Genomic DNA, 17,853 nt, shown 5'->3' on the forward strand with positions numbered 1-17,853 from the left:
AACTCTGTGCAGCCCCATAGACAGCAGCCCACCAGGCTCCCCCGTCCCTGGGATTCTCCAGGCAAGAACACTGGAGTGGATTGCCATTTCCTTCTCCAATGCATGAAAGTGAAAAGTGAAAATGAAGTCGCTCAGTCGTGTCCAACCCTCAGCGACCCCATGGACTGCAGCCTTCCAAGCTCTTCTGTCCATAGGATTTGCCAGGCAAGAGTACTGGAGTGGGGTGCCATTGCCTTCTCTGTATCGTACTATAGTGTATTTATTGGAAAAAAAGTCACATATAAGTGATTCATTCAGTGCAAACCTTTGCTGTTCAAGAGTCAACTGTATTGATACTGTATCCTGCAGCTTTACTATTTTTTGTTTATTAGTTTTTACAGTTTTTTGGGTGGAGCCTTTGAAGTTTTCTGTATGTATATCACATCATTGGCATCGACTCATTGGTTGTTCCGTAGTAGTTTATTTGAAGTTCACATATTTGTGATTTTTTCCCAGTTTTCTTCTTGTGATTGATTTCTAGTTGCATACCACCATGGACAGAAAGATGCTTGGTATGATTTGTCATCTTAAATTAAGAAGACTTGTTTTGTGGCTGAACAAATGATCTACCCTTTAGAAAGTTTCGTGTGCACTTAAGAAAAACATCTGTTACTTTTGGATGAAATGGTGTGTATCTGTTAGATCCCTTTCCTTTAACGTATTGTTTAAAACAAATGTCTCCTTATTGGTGTCCTGTCTGGGTGATCTATCCATGAAACTGCGGTATTGAAGTCACCTACTAAGAGACAGTGAGATAGGGTAGTGGGACTCTCATAGTACGACTTCACGGACTGTTGCCTCTTGCTGTGCCCTGGAGGTGCGAGCCGGTGAAAAGCTTTCTCTGTTGGTTACAGTCCTGTGGGACCTACTGAGCATAAGCCCCACTTGGCACCATAGCCAGATGATTAATCAAGGGTGTCCCTTATGTCCCCTAAGCTGTAGTCACAAAAACCAGGGTACCTGATGGAAAGCACGATACCAGATACATGTGAAAGCTCCCTCCTGGGACACACTGGTGCTCTAGACTGCAGCATAGGGAGGGCATAAAGATGGTGCCAACTGCAGGGAGAAAAGGAGACCTAGATTAAAAAAAATAAAAAGGATGGTGTCCTGCCAGCAGGAGTGAGACAAAGGGAGCCAACAAAGATGGTGTCCGCCAGCCTCTGCGTGGGAGGGTGCCCAGCAGGCCCCACACGGGCGCTAAACCAGACGCCTGCCCCTCAGGCCGACGCTTGAACGTAAGCGGTAAGCCTCTTACATAAAGTCCGGGTGCATCTCGGTCGGCTCCTTCTCTGCTCGGCCCTGGTGCGGGTGAGTCTGAAGGTATGAGCTCTTTAATAGCGATTTCTCTTTGCTGTGACCTGTGGGTCTTAGATGTGAGTCCCGTTGGCTCTCAAAGCTGGATGTGTCCGGGCCTTGTCTCAGGCGCAGGTCTTAAATGTTGGGATGCCCGATGTGAGTTACACCCTGTGTTCCTCGTGGAGCAGCTCTGAGTTTAGGGTACCAGGGGCGGGCTTCTTCAGTAAAATTATGTCTCAGCTTTTCCCACCTCTTGTGTTTTTCCTTGAGTCCCTTAGCACGTTGTTGTTTTCGGTTTGTTTTCAGAGGAAGTTGTTCCGTACGTAACTACAGATTTGGTGTGTTTGCAGACGGAAGTGAATTCAGGGTCTTCCTATGTCACTATCTTAAACTGGCCTCGTTTTATGGCAAAGTAGTATTCCATTATATGGATATACCCCATTTGTTTACCTGTTGGTGGATATTTAGGTTGTTCTTGCTGTTGTTTAGTCACTAAGTCGTGTCCAACGCTTTTGCAACCCCACAGACTAGCCCACCAGGTTCCCCTGTCCGTGGGATTTCCCAGACAAGAATCCGGGAGTGGGTTGCCATTTCCTCCTCCAGGGGATCTTTCCAACCCAAGGATGGAACCAGTGCCTCCTGCGTTGGCAGGCGGATTCTTTACCACTGAGCCATCAGGGGAGCCCCAGATTGTTTCTACCTTTAAAAAAAGATAAAGATATTACTCACTTTTGGTTGCGCTGGGTCTTCCCTGCCGTGTGCTGGCTTTCTCCAGTCGGGGTGATCGAGCTTCTCATTGCGGTGGCTCGTCTTGTTGCAGAGCAGGGACTCTAGGGCGTGTGGGCTCAGCCGTGACACACGGGCTTTGCTGCCCCATGGCATGTGGAATCATCCCGGACCAGGGTTTGAACCTGTGTCCTCTGCATTAGCAGGCAGATTCTTAACCACTGAACCACCAGAGAAGTCCCTGTTTCTACCTTTTTGGCTATTGTAAATAGCGCTTCTGTAGACATTCAGGTGTAAGTATTTGAGTACCTGCTTTCAGTGTTTGGGGATATATGTGTATACACACTGCACACAGCTAGGAGAACTGCTGGGTCATATGGTAATTCTGTTTAACTTGTGAGGAACTGCCAAACTGTTCCAGAGTGGGTTCAGTGTCTTACATTTCCATCTGCAAAAAATGGGGGGGGGTTACAATTTCTCCATATTTTTGTCAACACATGTTATTTTGTTTTAATAGTCATTCTAGTGGATGTGAAGTGGAATCTCATTATGGTTTCGATTTGTTCTTCTCTATTGACTAATGATATTTGAGGATGTTTTCATATGCTTATAAGACATTTATAATCTTTGGAAAAATGACTATTCAGGTCAAGAAAATTATTTTTACAGTGTTTATTTTTAAGGGCCCAGCCCAATCTCTACTTCTTCCTGGAAGTGCTTGGTTTTCCTCTCAGTGTCTTGTCAGGCCTTTTTGTATTTATAAAGGCACCACAAGTTTTATTGCAGCTCTAACTTACTAGCAGATTCTGACAAGACTTTTAGAAGCTGTCTTAAAATTTTCCTAAGCTTCGTTCACATCATATGAGGCAGCAACTGTTAAAACATTTAGATGCCATCAGGGTACATTTTGCTATCACGTCAGAGTCTCTTAAGAACCATTTTCTCTCCACCAGTTGTCTTTACTCAACAGTTTCTGGTCCTGAGCGTCAGCAGGAACCTTTAGATGGTGCTCTCTTGTTAGAAACACTTGTTCCTCACCAGTTTAAATACAGTAGCATATCCTAAGGAAAAGTGGCCTTTTTTTTTTAAAGGGGCCATCCCCCAGGTCTGCTGAGGTTTTCTCATACCATTCCTATTACAGAGGCTAATAATTTGTCTTGTCTCCTCCCCCCCGCCCCACTTCAGTGGGTTGCCCTGATGCGGACATGAAATTCTGCTCCAGAAGCAGGCTACCTGGTGTAGAAGAGCAGAGAGCGGGGTCCTGATTTCCTACCTTACAAAACACCCCTAAAACTAGAACTCTCTCATCACCTGCTACTACTACTGATACCCCCCGCCAAAGTCTTCCATTGCTATCCTTCAGAGAACCTCCTCCTCTGCAAGGGAGATGGGCCATTTCCTTAATGGGGTCCCAGCCTGCCTTCCTGCCCAGGAGCTGACCACCTGTTCCGCAGCCGTGTGTCAGACTTGGCCCTCCCGGTCCCTACCTGCTGTCCTGCCCTTCAACATCCTGATAGTATCCCTTTGCTTATTTTTCTGCCAGTCCTTCACCCTGTATTTCTGAACTGTCTCCCCACTTCCCAGCCCCTGCTTTTGGTCAGGGGTTACTGTTGCTTTTATTCTACCTCCAGAGAGCTGAGGTCACTTGGATGAATTGTCCCCCTTCTCATATCCTAAGATGCACTCTCCCTGGATACAGTTGTTCTTACCAACGGTTAATCCATACTCTGACTTTGTTGTCGGAGCCTCTTGTCTCAGCCACTTCGCCCCTACACTTAGTATCCCGTCTGCAGCTTACTTCTCACCACAAAGGACCCCTGTGTTCCTTTGGAAACCAGGTTGGCCTAGATTCTCTATCATCTGCCCCACTCTAAAATAAAGAACTTAAACAATACTTCAACAGATTATACTTCCCAAAATTTTACCAAAGAGTTTATTTTTTAAACAAAAATATACATTAATCTCAGATTTACAGAATATAGAAATAATTTATCCAAAACAATTTGCATTTTAAAATTAATATTGCACCCAACCATGGAAGTCTTTGACACATTTGCATTGTCGACCTTTCCCACAATTTGCAAAACAGGAGAGAAATTGGAAACTGACAGAATTACACAAGCTAACTTTTCTTTACAAAAAAAAAATAACCTTACAATTTTTTGTTTATTTACAAGATAAAAGTTGTAAACTTCCAGAAATTTACTTCCATAAAGAGCTAAACATTCTTTGCTTATACCTGGACAATGAACTATTTACACACTGTGATTTCCTCACAAAGAACTCGAATGAATATTGTGAACATTCACAACCTAATGGTAAGGAACAGAATTATTGAAGACACTTCTGTATCTTCACTGGAATGCGAAAATGAAAGTGTGAAACACAGAGGATGAGAAAAGCCCTTGGATAAATCACTCTTACCTCTTGGAGGCCAGTTTCCATAATTGCCAAAGTCATCTTCAATTTTAGAAGGATACACTATTAGGAATATGGCTACCAAAAGCCATTTCTCTTAAGTAGAAAAGAATGAGGTCTCTGTTTTATGTCCCTTATAAAACACTTTACACATAGGCAGGCACAAAAGTTTGCTTTTCAAAAGAAAGCTTTGCAGAATATTCTGCCATTTATCACTGATACCCTCAGTTTTTAAAAGCGCTTTAAAAACAAAAAACATAAATAAATGCATGTTTTTTTAAATCGATAATAGACAATAAACTCACTTGTTCTACAGGAAGTGGCTGAAACAATATACAATAGTGAGAGTAAACGAAGGTAATGTCCTTTTTTAACCTGGTAGTAAACCGAAACAGACTCAGAGCTTGTGTTTATGAAATGTGAATCATTTTTGTTGATTGAGCTGAATTAGATCCACATGAGAACATGAAATCATGCAGTCCCGTTATCAACTCTGAAAAAGACCACTTAGCTTTTAGGAGATGAACATTCATGAGTCTTCTGTCACTGCTATTATAAGGTCTTTGTTATGTAAGGTAGACTCCAGGAAGAAAAAGGAGCCTCTGGGAAATTCCTGACAAAGATCCCAGACAGGAAGAGCTTACTAATTTTATAAAACGATACCATTTGAACTGAAATTGAAGACGTTTTCAAATTCTCTTGTCCTAGATTGAGACGGAGTTTAAAATGTTCACTTTGAATCATAATGAAATATCAGCATCTGAATAATCTGACTTTTCGAAAGGTCTTCTTAGGTTGAACGATTGCCACAGCAAAACCAAGTCGTTTGCTGAGAAGGTTCTTGTCTTCAGCATCCCCGTGACAAGTTCAGTTTTTTACAAAAAGTTCCCAGTCTCTCATTAAAAAAAGCCATAGACGTTTCCTCCGTGTGACTGTTCTACAGGTCACCCGGGAGCCGGCGCCTCAGCTCTCCGCGGTGCGCCTGTACGCCGCCGACGCGTCGGCGATGACCCCGTCCAGGGGCGAGCGCTTCTTGCGGATGCTGCGGCCGGAGGAGATGAGGTCGGCGTAGCCGCGCTGGTGCGAGAAGGCGTAGGCCGAGCGCCGCGTGGACACGTCCCGGCGGAACACGTGCTGGCGCCGCTGCCACTGCTCCTCGGCTTTTAGCTGCTTCCGGTGCTTCTGAATCTGCAGAAGCGGGAGAGGCGGGACCAGATGAGGGAGAGCCGGGAGGCCGAATGGAAACACGGGTCTGTTCCCGCAGGGGGAGCCCCTCGGACTGACCGGGACCCTGGAGCAGGCTTCCCCACACCCGCCTCCCTGAGGGGTGGGCATCTCCAGCTTGGCTTTAGAGAGGAGGAAGCGGAGGCAGAGGTTCCATGAGGCTTGCAATCTGTCAGAGCTAGAAACAGGGCAGCCAGGACTCCCACTCAGCTGGTGCTCTTTCCAGTTCATAGAGCGGACTGGCACAGTTTTAGAAAAGACCTTTAGTGTCTCTGGGTGTTTAATGCACACTCTGGTCAGTGGTGGAGGGAGATGCAGAGGACATGAAGGTTCCTTGCCTGCCTGGCAGCTTCTCTCCCCTCCTTTCTGATGGAGATGGAGCTTATCCAGGTGCCCTCCTCTTCCTCACAGCTAAGCTCCTCCTGGGATGTGGACTCCACCCGCAGGGTGGGACCGATTGATTTCCCTTGTTCTCGACTAGTCCAGGAATGGGCATGTGCCATAATTCTGGCTCAGGAGACATGAAGGGAGTGTGCTGAGCCCTCCCCAAAGTCACCAGGCTCCTAAGGAAAGCTCCAGGAGAATCAGTCTCTGATCTTCCCCTGGGTACTGACATGGCAGGATGCCGTGCCAGGAACTGCTGTAGCCATCTTTCAGAAAGATGAAGCAAACAGTGGAGACAGCAGAGGGGAGAGAGAGAAAGAAACCCAGCCGGCTGCTCATCGCCTGAGCCTGAAGCCTGTTCTGTGAGTGGAGGTGGTACGTTATCACTGAGTCCTTTTGAGCCCTATCTTCCTGATACTTGCAGCTCAAAGGATCCTGCTATAAGAGGTGACATTTGTCTTTAAATGGGAAAAAAAATCCCAACCTGTATGCAGGGCAAAATACTAATAGTATAATTGCTAAATCGAGAGGGTAGATGTACATACTGTTCTTCCTACAAGCAAACAAAAATACCAACCCCAAAGGACTTATTTGCAGGTGGAGTTAAAGAGAAGTAGTCCTAAAAACAGACCAAGCTTCCTAAGAGCTGAGGATTTTCAGGAAAGCTGCTTTGGAGAAACGCTCTGATTTCTGGGGGAGGCACTCCAAGTTAGGGGAAGTCTATTTTTTTCTATACCTTATCGCTTTCCGATGGCCAGATGGTCATTGACAAGAAGCGAATGGCAACAACGGGCAGCAGGCACACAGCAACAGTCAGGATGATGGTCAACCAAATGTACGGCTGTCTCAGAGCATTTGAAGCTGTGCCTGGAAAAAGCAGAGGATGACTCACAATGGTCCTTTCATCCCAGGGCGGGGAGGCCATGGCTAATATTCCACAGTCCACAAATGGATTCTCTCCGGTAAACTTTTACAACCAGATTGCCCTCCCCAGAACATCCCATCACCACTCAAGGAATGAACATTTTAAAACCAGGCTAAGCAAAGCAGAATTAGGAACATAAATTCTTTGGAACAAGGCAAATGTATATAAGTGAATAAATAAGGGAAAAAGGTACATTTGTTGGCACTGAATTAATTAGAAATGCAAAAGTAGGCAATTTATACCTTTGGATTTTTTTTTTTTTTCAGGAACCTAAAAAAGCACTTTCCTATATATACCTATGGCTGATTCATGTTGATGTATGGCAGAAACCAACACAATATTGTAAAGCAATTATCCTTCGATTAAAAACAAATTTATTTTAAAAGCACTTTCCAATTTATACCTTTGGTTTGAAACCACATGTTAACAGCGGGCACTACTGTTTGTGGGTAAGCCTTATGCAGGTGTTTTATACAGATCATGCCATTTACTCATTTCTGAGAGGTGAGTATTGCTGTCTTTACTACATGAAGAAACCAAGCAGTGGAGAAGTATTAATAAAAAATTGGTCCAAGGTAACAGAACTAGCTATGCAACTCCTGAATTAAAATCCATATCCATCCAGCTAGAGCTTGGCTTTTTCTACTGAATTCGGCTTCTAGTTTTTTATGTCAGAGGAAGTAACAATTCAATTCTGTTAATACAACCAGGTAATCATATATACTACTTAATTTTACAACTGAGCCAAATTTGTCACAATATTTTCTGTACTTAATACTGTGAGTTTATAAAAATAATAGTGTTTATTTTTTAAATGTGGTTTTAACACTGATAAATGTGTATGGGTTTAAGAAACACTCCCTATGGGAATAGCCTAAGTAACTAGGTACTAAAAGTTTAGAACACAGTCACAGTAAGGAAGAACACAGACCCAAAAATGAGCTCAGTTCCAATAAGAAAAGGGTTATTACCACGTACGTGCTCAGTTGTGTCCAACTCTTTGTGACCTCATGTACTGTAGCCTGCCAGGCTGCTCTGTCCCTGGAATATTCCAGGCAAAAATACTAGAGTGAATTGCCATGCCCTCCTCCAGGGGAACTTGCGGACCCAAGGATCGAACCCACATTTCCTGCATCTCCTGCATTGCAGGTGGATTCTTACCACAGCTACTGCGTTTTATAACCAAACAACTGGTCATTTAAAAAAAATTCTTTTACAGGCAAATAAGTTTATGGGCATTTTTTTTTTCCATTTTGAATCCAAGCTACACTATCCATAGTAAGTTCATAAATTCTAATTTATGCTATTTATAAATTTTATGATATTAGTTCATTCTAACATTTGTCATACTTTATACAGCTGTAAACTATTGTTTTTCATAAGTTTACTTACTGCTCTGTGCACATATTTCTGATGATACAATCCACTTTTAAGTTCTAGAATTCCATCATAATTTCTTTTGCTAATTTAATATTCTTAGGTCTTTGGGTTATTTCCAGTTTTTAAAAATAGTGTTGCAGTGATACAATCTTTGTATAGATTACCTTTCCAAAATTTGGTGTGTTTCATCTTAGGGTATATTCCTCATGTGGAAATACTAAATCAAAATGTACCCCCAAATTTATTATGTATTTCTAGGTAGTGTTTAGAAAAATTAAACCATCATACTATCAGCATGTACTATATTGGGAAACATGTATCCCTAGTTTCGCAGTAACCTTCCAATATTAGATTTTATGGAAGAAATAAAAAGCACAGTTATAGCTTAAAGTTATTTTAATTTGCTTTCCTCCCATCATGTTACCCTGCTTCCAACCCACTAACCACCGTTCAGTCTCTACTCAGGACATTAATTTTTATTTGCAGTAATTCACACTTCGTGTTTTTACTTAACCTGAAATTATGTCAGAATCTAAATTAATGACATTTTTCTATTTATTTATTTTTGGAATTTAGAAAATACCAACCTGTGAATTGAAATGCAGATGGAAAGAGAACATGTATCCCAGCACTATGAAAGTCAAACATGATGCCAAAATAAAGTGCAATGCTTCCAAAAATTGAAAAAGCATTCACAAAAGTCCAATAAGAAGTATCCAAGCCAATCTGTTGGGAAACCAGAGAAAAACAGAGCATTCATTTTGGGGAGTTAGCAAGAAATAAAGGATCTAAGGATTCTGAAAATAGAATTCAGCAATTTAGGCGTGATTTGGCTTCTGAACAATCAGAAGCTGCTCTTGGTTCAGGCAAGAAATAGGAAATACGTTTGTTATAAGGGATGAAAATAGCATTCATTCATACTTGCAGAGCGGCAGAGGCTCGGTTGGAGGGAGAGTGGGAGCCAGGCAGATGTGTCTGCTGGTCTACACACAGAGGTGGATGCAGTACCAGTAGGTCCTGGACACGGTCAGCTAAAGCCACATACCTGGAAGTTGACTGTTATTACGAGAGCAGAGGCAATCGTGACGGCGAAAGACTGGTAGTCCGAGGGCGCCTCTCCATCCTGCCCCATGGTCTGCATATAGGCTCCATAAGGTATGAAGAAGAGGACCAGCGAGGTTAAAGCCCCATGCAGCAAGCTGACGAAGAATTTCCTGTAGTTGAATAGCAAGTCTCTCTGTCCCACTATGTATAAGCTGGGGAAGCGGAGGCTCAGTTTGTCGCTCACGTCCTTAAGGGGAAAACACGGAGTTGAGTGTACTGCCTGTCAGGATCGAAGAACTCAGATACATTCGTTACAACTTCTATCTCACAAAGAATTGCGACTTGTTAAGTTTTAGGAAGGCAGAAACTAAAGATAAATCCTGAATAATTTCATTGTGCAGACAGCAGCTTCATTGCTGTGCTAGGTCGCTTCAGTTGTGTCCCACTCTTTGCAACGCCATGGACTGTAGGCCGCCAGGCTCCTCTGTCTGTGGCGTTCTCCAGGCAAGAATACTGGGGTGGGTAGCCATTCCCTTCTCCAGGGCATCTGCCTGACCCAGGGATTGAATCCAGGTCTCCCACATTGCAGGCAGATTCTTTACCGTCTGAGCCACCAGGGAAGTAGCCCACCGCTATTTGATATTTAATTTTGAGAGACTAGGTACACTACTGGTTTCTACTTACAGAAAGCAAATTAGTAATGTTTAAAAAAAAAAGCATAGGAAGCCTATTTTTACCTCCTGAGAGATTATTGTTTCTCATTCTTTGAGAAAGCATTTTCACATTCATGATGAGCTAATTCCAGATTATTCTTTTTATTCTTTAAAGCAGCTTCTATAAAAATTGTAACGATAGAATGTAGATTTAATTGAACCAAGAAGTTTGGGGAGGTATTAAAATAATTTACTTTAAAAATATATAAGTCATTATCATAGAGACATTCTATATTGTTAGGTATCTAACAAGAAAACCTCAGCATCCAAAATGAGGATAACAAATTTGTTAATGGATTCAACCCAGGCACAGAAATCTTTTCTTACTATAAAACTAGAAGCACCTGACAGCAGAAATATAATAGGGCTCACTCAGAAAGAAGTGAAAACCAAGAGAAGACATTGAGATGTGTGCTTTGATACAGGTGCTCAGTCTGTGCAGAGCATCCCTGTCTGCACCGGGATCCTACCTGGTTGAGCAGCCCCATGAGGAGCACGGGCAGGCTGGAGTAGAGCACGTTGTAGAGGGTGATGAACCAGTCTTCATACGCGGTCTGTGAGGGGATGACAGGGTCTGTGTGTCACCGACCAAGAAACATTGCCAGGCTAGTCCGTGCATATGCACCTGCCGTCTCAAAGCAGGGACATCCCCAGGGAGAGCCCCGCCCCCCTCCACCAGCTATACCCACAGTAGGCATGAGATTGTTTGGATGGAGTGGGCAGAATCAAAGGGCTTCTCATAGTCATCTCCCTTCTCAAATAAGTGGGGAAAAGAATCTGGTCTATTTGAAAAATGCTGGAAAACAAATCCATGTTCATCCTCTTTTACTAATGAATTAGGTTACATCCAACTGGTTCAAAAGTACATATGTACCATTCAAATTTGCTTTTATCTTGCTGGTTCAGCATTTCCAGTTAAACATTATCTAAAACATTTTGAATATAAGAAAGAGGCTTCTGAAAGGGATAAGCAAGACTGTGTACACACCAGCCCTCGGGGGGCCGGGGGAGGATCAGGATGGGTAGAGGAAACAGGCTGACTCAGCACCAGCATTGATGCATAGTCCTGCACAGAAGCAGGAAGAAGGTTCCAGTCTTGCTCAAGACCTCCTGGCCCAGTTTCTACATCGGCCCTCCTCTTATGCCAGTTGTCTGTGGCATAGCATCAAAGAGGTTTGGACAACCACAGGCACTGGCTTAGGCTCATATTTTACTAATGGTATTTTTCTGCCATATCACCAATTTAACATGTTAGATATGTTCCCACTCCTATTTCAGCAAAAGGTAAAAATTTAAAAACTAGCAGCAATGGAGACATAATGGGTCTATGATCACCTGAAATTTATATAATCCCTTTAGTCACAATATAATTTTATACTTGAATCTGAAGAGTTTGTTCAAAGCTGAACAATTTATTATCACTATTCTTAAAGGTAAGATGACTTGGGAAAAAAAAAAAAAACTAAGGTGAACGCAAAGACACACAAAAGTCAACAGGCCAGGAACAAATCCTGCCTTTTTTAAAGGCAAAGTAAGTTCAAAGCACCAGACACATTTTAGAAAATTCATAAACTTAATTGATCTATGTCTCAATTGTTAAGAGACACAGCATCAAAACTGTGAACATGGGAGGAAAAAATATAAATTTTTTTTCAAAAGTAGTTTTATCCATGTAAGAGAAGAGCGTTACTCATTTAATAATAATGATGATGGTGGTATATTACCTGTGCAGAGTACCCGTTGAAGAAGGAGTACCAGAAATGAACCAAAGTAAATGCAAAGTTTTTATAGAAGAAGTATCGCAGGAACTTGCACATCCTTATGTAAGACCACCGGCCATGCACCAACAGCAGTCTCTGCAGGTATCTGAACTGTGCAAAGGAATAGTCACTGGACATGACCGCTTGCATGCCTTCTTGTCCACTTATTCCAACACCGATGTGGGCAGCTATGGGGTGAGGAAGCAGATACTGTGAGTCATAAGCTTATTTTAAAACAAAACATTGAGATGATAAAACTGTTTCTATGGCAATACAAAAAAAAAAAAAAAAAATCTGACATTTATGAAACAATAAATGTGAAAGCTATTGCTCACAATCCTCTATACCCAACTTCTGAACTCAAAGTCACAGGTACAGGTTGCTACACAGAGCACATGGTTGGGCCTCCATAAATATTTGTGTAAGGATCTCAATGGGTGAGGAATTCCATTTGGATTATCTGCCCAGCTCATAAGCCATCCTTCCCAACCACAGGGCAAGCCCCAGGCACCCATGTACACACCATGTCTCCCTGCCTCCTTGGCCACAGCTGCGTCAGCCTTGGGCAGATATGTAATCTGTAGTAGTTACTATGAATTGGCTCTCATTCTTCATTCTAAAATTTTACTTTAATTAGAGAGGTGGGAAAGCAAATAAAACCCCTACATTGCTCAGACTCCCTTGCAGCTAGGTCCTCTGTGAATTAGGTTCCACTTGTTTGGCCCGACTTGTGACCTAGAAGCAGAAGTAGATGGGAGCCCAGCATCCCGTCCCTGTTTGCAATTCCTGCAACAGACTCCATATATCCATTCTCCAGCTTCCTGGATGCTGATAAACAACTGCAAGGGCTTCTCAACTGGACAGCTCTTCAGAGGAGCCTCAACTCCTCAAAACTCCTCTGGCAAGTGACCCAGACTTGGAGACACCACCTGGAACCAACCTTCCTCAGTCCATTCAGAATTTCTTTGAGCACCTAGTCCCCTGTATTAATCACTTCCTACTTTGAGTACCTATAGGGATTTGTTTCCCTCAGTCTCTCTTGGTGTTTTGGAATTAGGATTTGGGTGTGTTTGTCTGGAATGTTAGCATGTAAATTCTTGAGTTGTGGGATGGATATACTTCTTTCTGAGGCACTGAGAAAGTAATCTAGAAAAAGGATGCTGCTGCTGGAAAAGATTGAGGGCAGGAGGAGAAGGGGATGACAGAGGATGAGATGGTTGGATGGCATCATCAACTTGATGGACATGGGTTTGGATGGACTCCAGGAGTTGGGGATGGACAGGGAGGCCTGGTGTGCTGCGGTTTGTGGGGTCGCAAAGAGTTGGACACAACTGAGCAACTGAACTGAACTGAGAGAAAGGATGAGAGAGACAGACCTGGGTTCTTGGTACTGCTTCTTGGTTCTAGTATTATCCAGAGGCCTGGGTCCTTGAGCAGCACATATTTGTAGCTTTCAAATTAGGTTTGTTTTTCTCATATGCTAACTAATTGTTCTCCAAGACTTGCAATCAAAAGTGTTTTAACTTAGATACTCTTAAACTTTCAAAAGCTTATTCATGGCCCACTGAGACCTTAGGACGGACAGTCGTTTTAAGGGGAGGAAGGTTTCCAGAATGGATAAAAATAATAGTCCCAGTTTTATCCATCTTTCCAATAGTCATTAAATTATATGTTCCACTTAGAGAATTATGAGTTTGATCTAGGTCTTAAAAGTCATGGAAGACAAATAGTGAGATCATTTTGAGAACATGTGTTGGAGAACACAGTCTACTGTTGCTAAGACCCTGAGAAGTGTCTGCCAGTTCAGCAGCGTTTCCAGCTAAAAGAAGCTCCAAAACCCCTGCCCCAGTTGCAGAATACAAGGTCTGACAAGTTTGAGACAACACAGTGACTTGTCCAAAACCTCCATTTTTTAATAACACTCTGCAATTCTAAAAAAAAAAAATAGAATAAACTGCATCTCAATCAATATTTATGACCTCTTTCTAAACACATAAATAGTTCTTAATGACCAGTCATGGTTGCCAGACTGCTCTTTCCTACCAAACCATGGCCTTCTTTCCTGAACAAGTAACAGGGAAATGTTGTGATTCTTTCAGAGCCAAGGACGAGGCGCCCCTGTGCTAGGCTATGACATCCCGGCCAGCCTCTGTGGTGCAGACCAAGGACAGTGTGTGAAGTGAACATTGCCACAGTTCACAGGGTGGCTCAAGGCAACTAGGCAGATGGACTTTATAAGGCCACACTGCTTGTGTTTTCCTGAAAACTAAATATAGACATCTAGATTTTCCTGAAGTTTCAGATGTGGTTTTAAATGCCTTCCAAGTAAATTGCTTCATAATTCCCTAACAAACTGATAGTTTCTTCCTGCCTCTTTAATGCCTCTTGTTCATTCTCAGGGTTTCAGCCAAGTAAAACACCACCTACCAGCCGTCTTCAGGCACAAAGAGGGGAGAGGGCAGCCCCTGAGGGTCCCTGGGCCCTTGCTAGGGGCACACTGGTAGAGTGCAATTCCCTCCACTTCTACTGGACTACACCACTAACCCTGAAACATTAGGAAATGGTCAGATTGTTTTAGATACTTAAATTCCACTGTACTTCTTTATAAACAATGATTTCTTTCTGTACCTTGTTCCTGATGCAGGTAAAACAGATAAGAGTCTTCACAAAGTTCAAAGAGGTACTTAACAATACTTGGATTAAGCTATGGACTTCCAAGGAGACCTGAGATTTTCTGACTCATCCCCAAAGGATGCCTCCTACACTATATACAAAAGCATCTACTATATAACACAGATTAATAAAATGCTTAAAACCACTTAAGAAAAAACAGTCTCTAGGAGATTCATCTATGCCAATTCTCTGTGATCCCTTTTGCTATCAACTAGTGAACCCAGAGGGACAAAAGAGTTTTCAAGTCTCTCACATAATCAGATGGTAGGTCTGTAAGGGGATCCCCTTTCCCCAGTATCTATAAGTCTTCGTTATAACTGAAGAACTGAAGTAAGTAACTGTTTGAGTTACTTACTTTTTTGGCAGAGGCATTTATGTTAAGGTACATAATGGAAAACAAACTAGAACTAGCTGCAGAGGAAAGAAACATCTGATTCAGAGCAAGGAATGCCATTCGCACAGCAGGATGAGCATGAGCAAAACAGTGCAGAGAAATTAAACTGGTAGAGACCACAGACATACACGTGGTAAAGAAGCAAGAAGACGTACATCATAGAGCCGACTTCTGTTGAGGAAGGTAAAGTTGGAATATTCTTAGTATATATCAAGGAGGAGGAGGAAGAGACTCTAAGGAAAGAAAGAGACGCATGAGTTACAAAATAGGCTGAATTCAAAGTCCAGTTATATACATAATCCTTTTAAGCTACCCAGCACTGCAGGACATGTGCATACATGCCATGGATTATTCATCTAAATAATATCACAAACCTAGAGGTGACATCAGAGACAATTTTCTTGTTCTCAAATGAGAAAGCTGACGCCTGAGCATGAACCCAGGGTGACACAGCATGTTGGTATTAGGATGAAGGCAAGTATTCAGATCTCATTCAGGCATTTTCACTATAAGATACCCCTTACAAGTTCTACAGGGAAACAAAAGGACCAGGATTCAGACATATTGCTATGGATTTGGTTCCGAATGCTTTAATACCAGCAAAACTGTTTCCACAAGATAGGAGTCAATCCTTTCATTTGAGTGAACTCCGGGAGTCGGTGATGGACAGGGAGGCCTGGCGTGCTACAATTCATGGGGTCGCAAAGAGTCGGACACGACTGAGCGACTGAACTGAACTGAGGGTCCTCCAAAAGGTAAAAAGACCTTGGGAGGTCAGGAGAATGCTGTGGCCACATTGGAACTTTGCTTCAATGCCAGGTGTGTTACTCTGAGCTCACACGAGGTCACCCAATGGTGAAGTTCAACAATTTACCAACAGCAAGAAGAAAGCCCCAGAAAACAATGCTTAGGTGTGGGAGAGTAACATTCCCCAAACAAATAACAGAATTCAACAATTTATGCCAACCTCAGCAGAGATTTTTGCAAAACTTATTCTATAGTAGGGTTTTCAATAAACCCTAAAGAAATACAGGAGGGGAAGCAGCAAGAGAAAATGAAAAACCAAATCCAAACATATGCAGTAGAAGGAAACAAGGATAAGGTCGCCCACATGAAACTCATCTACTACTGGGCTAGCTAAAAAGTCTGTGTGGGTTTTTCCATTAGACGCTGTGGGAGAATCTGGTCAAGCTTTCTGGCCCGTTTGGCCAAGCTGGCCCGTGGGCGAGACTCACTTTTGATCATGTTGACGTCGTTGGCGCCGTCCCCGATGGCCAGCGTGATGGCCTTCTTGTAGCGCTTCACCAGGTCCACCACCATGGCCTTCTGCTTGGGGGTGACGCGGCAGCAGATGACCGCGCTGCACTCGCAGGCCAGGTCCACAAAATTCTGCTGCTGCTGCTCCTTCCTCACCTCCAGCTTCCTCATGCTCTGCGTCCGCAGTCGCTGCTCTTCTTCTGTCCTGGGGAACTTCAGCTTCGGAATCTTACTTCTCTTGGACTTTTTCTCGAGAAGGATTTCATTCTGTGAAATTAAGGAGGGGAAAAGATCACAGTCTGTTTGGGATTTTATATCAAGAGTGCCATTCCCAAGATTTTAATCATCTGAGGGATATTTCTGGGCCTACGTTACTGATGATACTGTTCTGATTATAAAATATTTACTATAAAATTACAGAAAAATTTAAAATGTACAGTGGAGAAAATTAAAATTTTCTGTTAGTTGACAAACTAGTAGTAACCACTGCTACCAGTTTATATCATATAATAATAATATTACATATAATATATGATCATATGTAGCATATACATATCATAATATTATATATATCATATATTATTGTATGTATCACTTATTTTATGTATTATATAATATTAACTCTCAGGCTTAGGAAATTGCCCTTTCATTTATAGGCTAACAGATTTTAACATTGGTAATTAATATGAAACCGTCTAAAATTTGTTCAGGATGACGTGCTTTAGTTTGAGCCAAAGGGAGAGATGCTAATGATACATACCAACCAAGAACCAGTGATTATTAAGGCACGGTTTCCACCAGATGGGAAAAAAGGTTCATACACTTGGGGTACGAATTTTGCATAGACTCCCCCTCTGTTCCTCTGGTTTTCCATCCTTGTATGAAGAAGAGCACTGGGGAAAAATTTAAGTGTGTATAAGACCACGAACACACCCTTGATTGGGAGATAATTTTGACATATAATCTTTTAAAAATAACAATAAAAACACATTAGCATAAAAGTTATCATCTTTACCTATACGAGTATACAGTTCAGTAGTAGTATGTATATTCACCTTGCTAATCTCCAGAACTTTCTCATCTTTCAATACTCATTAAATCACCACTCCCTGTTTCCCCTTCCCCCAGCCCCTGGTAACCAGCACTTGACTTTCCATTTCTGTGAATATGACCACCCCAGGTAACTCACATAATGGAATCATACAGTACATGCCTTTTTGTAATTGGTTTATTTCAGTTAATTAGTGGCTCATTTCACTGTTCTCAAGGTTCATTCATGTTGTAGCACTTGTCAAAACGGTCTTCCTTTTTAAAGCTGAATAACACCCTTTCCGTCGGAGCCACTAGGAAAGCCCACCATTCCACCGTGTGGATATACCACGTTTCGTTTGTCCATTCATCCGTCAGTGAGCCCTTAGGTGCTCCCACCTCTTGGCTATTGTGATCAATGCCACTGTGAACGTGGGTTTGCAGATCTCTCTTCATGTCCCTGCTCTTCATTCGCTGGGATATGTATATAGAAGTGGGACTGCTGGATCATGATAATTCTATTTTAAAATGCTTTGAGGAATCATCATACTGTTTTCCACAGTGACTGCACCATTTTATATTCACCAG

General features: G+C 42.4%; 1 protein-coding gene across 4 annotated transcripts in view; it reads right to left on the minus strand.

Moving 5' to 3' along the window:
• Positions 1-3,968: 3,968 nt before the first annotated feature.
• The window catches only part of ATP8B1 (ATPase phospholipid transporting 8B1), a 109,498-nt gene continuing 95,613 nt past the window's right edge, over positions 3,969-17,853 (minus strand). For all 4 annotated transcript variants that reach the window (XM_070779112.1, XM_019986878.2, XM_070779114.1 and 1 more), the window contains 8 exons: positions 16,997-17,129; positions 16,215-16,503; positions 11,877-12,100; positions 10,623-10,706; positions 9,441-9,686; positions 8,983-9,121; positions 6,827-6,957; positions 3,969-5,670 (listed from right to left, as the gene is read on the minus strand). In XM_070779112.1, the coding sequence (XP_070635213.1) occupies positions 5,446-5,670; positions 6,827-6,957; positions 8,983-9,121; positions 9,441-9,686; positions 10,623-10,706; positions 11,877-12,100; positions 16,215-16,503; positions 16,997-17,129 (1,471 nt within the window). In that variant the 3' untranslated portion in view covers positions 3,969-5,445. The remainder of the gene's footprint in view (positions 5,671-6,826; positions 6,958-8,982; positions 9,122-9,440; positions 9,687-10,622; positions 10,707-11,876; positions 12,101-16,214; positions 16,504-16,996; positions 17,130-17,853) is intronic.

Source organism: Bos indicus, chromosome 24 (genome assembly GCF_029378745.1).
Source record: "Bos indicus isolate NIAB-ARS_2022 breed Sahiwal x Tharparkar chromosome 24, NIAB-ARS_B.indTharparkar_mat_pri_1.0, whole genome shotgun sequence".
NCBI classification, from domain to species: domain Eukaryota; kingdom Metazoa; phylum Chordata; class Mammalia; order Artiodactyla; family Bovidae; genus Bos; species Bos indicus.